Raw genomic sequence first — 5886 nt, 5'->3', positions numbered from 1 at the left:
GCTCATTCGGGGTTATTGGCTTAGCTGTGCAAGACCACAGTGGACACTTCTGAGGTTTAAAAAAGCAGAAGCCTGCCTCTAAACACTAGTCCTTTGGTCTAGTTCTCTCCCCTTTCCCCTTTCCTTCCTCATGGAAGTAGTTTAGCTTTTCTCCTCTTTATGGTCGAACCCCAGGGCTGCTCAAGGTTTGGTTCTACTGAGTGTGGAGGCAGAAGGCCAGGGCTGCTCAGCGGGTTCGGGCCCCTGTGAGCCTGTAGACAATCCACATCCCCACCCCATCTGGCCACTGAAGAGTATGCTCCCCCACCAAAAATGCCATTTAAAGCCAAATCAAAACCAAACAAAAGGTGGGTTTTTAATCAGAAAAGGCATCTTTTTAATTTGTATAATTTATTAGAAGCTTCTTAAGAACTATATTTAAGCCAGATATCTACATAAGTTACAACAGAAAAAGACTGACGTTTCAAATACCAAACTGCCAAATAATATACACAGATTTGTCAGTGCCCATAAAAAATATGATGGGCAGGGGGTGGGAATGGTTTTTTTTTTTTTTTTAACAACAAAATGTACAGATTACTAAAAACTAGGCGTTTAGTCCAACTTTTGACAGGGTTTTACAGCTACGAGTTCACATCAAACATAAAACAGTTTTAGCCAGGGCTGGCAGGCTGAGCCTGGGCAGCGGAGTTTGCTGGGAGGGGGCATTTCCTGTGTCACTGACAAGCGGGTTCTGTAGAACTGTCTTTCCTCTCCCCAGCCCCGACTCCCCTTCAAAGAAATTCTGGTATTTACAAGCGAGTCCACCTTGCTGGCACAGGGAACCCAGAATGAAGTTTGCGACCTTTGGAGTCCAGAGCCATGCCAGCACAGATCCCGCTCCAAACTCTGCCCGTCCGGGCGTGGGAGGCCTCTCTGAATCACCTAAAGGACACCCCGAAAGTTGCTCTTATGTCCGTCTCTGTTTAAAGGCTCTTTAAAGAACTGGATTCTCTTAGTTTTTATTTTCTTTTTTTTTTAAAAAAAAATCCCACACATTTTAGAAGAAAAAAGAAAAACGAAAGACGTCCAGCAGTTTGGCCTTTGTGTTTTTTCCCTTGGTCTAAACCGGACAGGTTCTTAAGAAAAGCCGAAGCGCTTGGAGAGCCGGGTGGTTGACGTGTGTGGCGGGCAAGAGGAGAAGCGATGAGGCAGTGTGCTGGGCAAGCTGCAGCCCAACGTCCTCTCACCAGGTCCGACCATATAGCAAGGTGGAGCAGGACATGGTGCCGTAGTCCGAGCCCGAGGAGTTCAGGTGGGACAGGCTGGAGACCTGGCCCTGCAGCGCCACGGGGCTGGCAGCGTGGTGCGCCAGGTCCGGAGACTGGCCGGCGCTGCCCGGCTGGTGGCCCGGGTGTGCACCCAGGCCGGGACCGCCGCTGCCAACCGAGATCGCCGCCGCGGCCGCCTGAGCCGCCTGCGCCTGCTGTTGAGCCTGCTGCTGCGCATGGCCTTGCAGGCTGGCTGCCCCAGTGGCCGGGGCGCCCGCTTGGCAGGGTTTGCCGTCTTTCACTAGAACCGGCACCGCCACACGGCGCGGCGACTGCTGCTGCGCTTGCTGCTGCTGTGGGCACCCAGCGCCCCCTCCGCCGCCGCCACTGTCCTGCTGTAGTTGCTGCTGCGCCGCCTTGTCCTTGGCTTGGCGCTTCATTTTGTAGCGGTGGTTCTGGAACCAGATCTTGACCTGCGTGGGTGTCAGGTGGATCATGCTGGCCAGGTGCTCCCGCTCCGGAGCTGACAGGTATTTCTGTTGCTTGAAGCGTCGCTCCAGTTCGTACACTTGCGCCTGGGAGAAGAGCACCCGGCGCTTCCGGCGCGGTGCACTTGGCAACGGGGCCATGTTCTTGCTCACGTCCCCCAGTGAGCCCAGGCCGCCCATGCCGCTCATGTTCATGCCGCTCGCCGGGCCCATGAAGCGGGAGACTGTAAGCGACAAACGCACAGCGTCGGCCGGGGGCCAGGCCGGGCCAGGCCACCTCTTCCTTCTGCGCCTTTGGCTGGCCGGGCCGGGCCCCCGACGGCGCTCTCCTCACCTAGGCCGCCTCACCCAGAGAGGCCCAGCTGGGGGGATCTCCAGAGCCTGCCCTGGCCATGCCGTCGTCGAGGGGCTGCCTGGAGAGCTCCCACCTCAAACCCTGCTACCTCCCTCGGTCTCAGTGCTCCACCCCAAAAGTACAGTTGTTCTGTTAGTACCCAAACCCTGGCTGGAGTTAACGGGGTTAACGGGCCACCGGCGGTGAACTGGGCCCAGGCCAGGAGGTGGGTTTCCACGGTAAGACTCAAATTTGGGGAGTTTAGGAGATAGAGGTATTTAGAAAGCTAGAGGCCCCAGACGCTTTGCTTTGCCTCTTGCCTGCGCTCGCCTGTCAGCCCCGGTGCTGGCACTTGCTTGGCCCATTGAGATCCCGCTCTGGAGCTGCGCGCCCTCCCACCTGATTAGACTGGAGAGAGGCCGCCCCGGAGCCTGAGCGCGTCCTTGCCTGGCAGCATCCCGCCCCACCAGGCCACATCTCTCTGCACCTGCTTTCCCCCGGCTCCCTAAGTTGGGGAGGCACCTTCTTCGGCACTGCGAGGACTCCAGCGCAGAGCAGAGCTGCCAGTTGGCTGCATCTGGGAGACACCGAATACTAGCGCCGGCCCCCCACCCCCAGGTCCCGATACTATAAGTCTGTTCTTAGACCCCTAAGCCCAGCAGGAAGAAGAATCAATCCTCAACTCCCGCGCCCGACTCCCTGGCGCCGCTGCCGGGCGCCGACCCTGATGCCCCGCGAACAGCCCGCAGGCGCCGCGCCCCTCGGGCGGCTCTCCCCGCTCCTCCCGCGCGTAGCACGCAGCCCCTCAGCAGGGCGGCCTCACTTACTCGCGGGGAAGCGCGGGTCTGGGTTGGCTCCGTACCATCCGGGGCCCGAGGCGGTGTTCCGCATGGTGTCCTGGTAGGGAGGCAGCTCGCTCATGTTGCCCAGGTTGCCGTTGCAGTAGCCCCCCACGGCGGAGTGCGAGAGCTGGGGCACCCCCGTTGCTGTCATGTGGTAGGCGGCGGTGACCGCGCCGTGGTGTCCCACGGCGTGCTGCTGCATGGCCGCGGCCGGCGGTGCCGCCTGGCCCTGCCTGTAAGCCGCCAGCGGAGCCCCAAGGCCGCCGCCCTCCATGCCCACTTTCTTGTAGCTTTCCTCCAGGGGACTCAAGATGTCAGACACTGAGAACGGAGTCGTGTGCTTTGGACTCATCGACATGATTCGGCGGCGGCTGGAGGAGGAAGGAAGAGGAGGAAAAAAAAGGGAGAGGGGGAAGGCGAAGACTCGCAGCTTTTTTTTTTTCTCCCTCTGCCAAATATTCTGGTGTTACCTTAACGCCGATCCTGTTGGATGTACACGTAACCGAGTGGACCGAGTCCGCCTTAATTGGCTTGAGTGGAGGCTCGGGGGCTGCCTCGCGTTTGTTTTAGCCCGGCGCCAGGTTTTAGGCAGCTACCAGAGGCGGGGCATAAGCGCTAAAGCAACAAGACAATAGAAGCCTACATCTTGCCCGAGATAATTAGCTTACATGCTGATGACAAGGTAAACACCTTTAAGTTTCACTTGTCAGGATTTTTAGGTCTCAAAGAGGGAGAGAGAGAGAGAGAGGCAGAGACTCGACCCAAAGCATTTCTTCCCCCCTCCCCCGGACACCCCCACCCCTATATTTTGTGGGGTGCCAGTGGCGCGCGGGGGAGGGTGAGGCGGGGGAGGGAGGGAGGAGGGCACGGAGAGTGGGAGGGCAAGAGGTGGGGTAGGGAGTAGCCGAGGAGGAGGGATAGTGGTGAGAAAGGAAGGTGAATGCTGCTTTGCAACCAACTTTCCGAGTTACAAAGTGAACCACTTTTCAGTTCGGTGGGGTTCCCCGGGGCGAAGACAGGTGTTTAAAGGGAGGGGGCTAAGGGCTGGGTTGGGGGTTTCACCTGAGCCGTCTGGGGCTGCTCTTCCCTCCCGCCGCGGCCTCCCAGCCCCGAGCCTTCCCACTGCCTCCGGACCACATCAGGCTTCTCAGCGCCGGGCCCCAGTCGCCACCAAGTGAGCTTGAGAGTCTGGGGACGAACCCTGAGGCCGCACTGTTGGCTGCGTGTCTGTCAGTCTGTCTGCTTCTTCTGCTACCGTCAGAGGGACACCTCTGATCCCCGCCCCCTTTCCCTCTACCCAAGAGAGATTCCCCAGCGGGCGCTGAGCAGGGGATCGGCTGCCGGCGGGAGGCAGTCCCAGATCCCCGCGTCCTCCTTCCCTCCAGCTCAGGGTCTTCTTTGGCGGAGCTGGGTCCCCTCCTCCGCATCACGCCACCCCCTCCTTACATTCGGCTCCCCTCCCCACCCCACCCCACCCCCGGCCAAGACAAACACATCACTGGCAGTTGGAGATGGGAGGCTGGAGGGGGATTAACGCGGGGGCCATAGCTTAAATTGCCCCACCTCGAACAAACCTGGTGTCCCCGACCCTCGCCCAGCGCCTGGACGCGCGGGGTTCTGGAGCTGACTTTCCAAGGACATCACAGCCCCAGCACCCGAGCCCAGGGCCACGCTGATTTCCCCTCTGATGCTTCAGGGAGGGTGCGGGCAGGGAGCGTCCTGAGTGAACTGAGCCTGAACCCCGGCGGGCCCAGCTGGCCAGGAGGGGGCGAATCCCGAGGCGCGAGCAGCCCAGCAGGCGGGAGGCTGGGCTGGGGCTCTCCTCTGCCCAGAGCTCAGCCATGCAAAAGTGCACTTGCTTCCCCGGGAATAACCAAATATCTTTGTTTAAAGTGGCGGCGTAAATGGCCAGTCGCTTTGTGGCCACGCTGGATATTAGTAGATGAGGATCATTCTGCTTCAATTGGACGCCTCTCATCCAGTGAGCAAGAAACTGCTTAGGAGGAAGTGGGTTTCCTGTCTGCGCGTTCCCAGGCTTTAAGTGTGAGCCCCGTGCCTTGAGGGTCCTTGGGCACCTGAAGAGGAGGAGCTGCGCTCCCCAGCCCCACCGAGGCATCTGCCTCGCTGCTCCGGCCAGGCCCAACCTTCCGGCGGAGCAGACCATAGAACGTAGCCCTGCGCGGCGCAAATCCTGAGACCCACTCCGATTTTTTTTTTGCCCTTGGATTTTAAAAGTCTTGTCCCTTTGTTTTATGTTCTTTGCCTGTTTTGGCCTCCTCTCTGCCCTAGGGGCTGGGAGGGGAAGCGTTCCCCGGCTGGGCTGGGGCCTCCAAGGCACCGCGGGGGCCGGTTATGGAGGCTGCTCGAATTTGGTTTTTGTTTTCACATTTTCTTTCCCATCCTTGTAAAGAAGGGACTCCCAAGGATGAAGAGGCACTTTGAAAGATATAATTCAGCAGGTTAGGCGCCTTTTCCATTAACAGCGATTGTAGTAGGAAAGTTTTTTTTATTGGCTTTTTATTTCAATCCTCTCCTTGAGGAGTGCTCTGCACCCCTCCACACAAAGCCAACTTCTATACTAACATTCACTTTCCTCACCACCTACGACCGTTCCTAGGGGAAGAAAGCTCAGAGCACCCCTACCCCCATCGTGTGGGCCCGTGTTTCTGTGTGGCCCCCTTGGCGGCTTTGGAGCCAGCAACCCTGCGTCTCCACGCCAGAGGCGCCTGCTGGTTGTGCTGCGAAGACAGGCACCTCGCCGGCTCCTTGCCCTTCCTTCCAATGGGGTTTCTCTGGGGGGCGCTCTCAGAAAGCACTTAGACTCCATCAATTGTGCTTTCGTCAATGCCGTTGTCTAAACCTAGGGAGCAACGAAGGAAGACCACGTTGGGCTCAGGTGAACGGTGGAAACAGCGCAGATCTTATCTGCAGGCAGGACCCCAGCCTCAGGCCTGTGCCTCCAGCGAGGTCTT

At 58.7% G+C, this 5886-nt stretch overlaps 1 protein-coding gene across 1 annotated transcript; it reads right to left on the bottom strand.

Annotated features, from left to right (window-relative positions):
- Positions 1-348: 348 nt before the first annotated feature.
- On the bottom strand, positions 349-4593 carry NKX2-1 (NK2 homeobox 1). Its single transcript, XM_028508124.2, has 3 exons — positions 3977-4593; positions 2900-3285; positions 349-1962 (listed from the first exon to the last, which is right to left on the bottom strand). The coding sequence occupies exons 1-3, from the start codon at positions 4339-4341 to the stop codon at positions 1226-1228; spliced, it is 1488 nt and encodes a 495-aa protein (XP_028363925.2). The 5' UTR covers positions 4342-4593; the 3' UTR covers positions 349-1225.
- Between the last annotated feature and the right edge of the window lie 1293 nt (positions 4594-5886).

The sequence above is a fragment of the Phyllostomus discolor genome, chromosome 1 (assembly GCF_004126475.2).
Source record: "Phyllostomus discolor isolate MPI-MPIP mPhyDis1 chromosome 1, mPhyDis1.pri.v3, whole genome shotgun sequence".
Lineage (NCBI taxonomy): Eukaryota > Metazoa > Chordata > Mammalia > Chiroptera > Phyllostomidae > Phyllostomus > Phyllostomus discolor.
The sequence above is the reverse complement of the archived record's forward strand: the minus strand, read 5'-3'. Positions and strand labels throughout refer to the sequence as shown.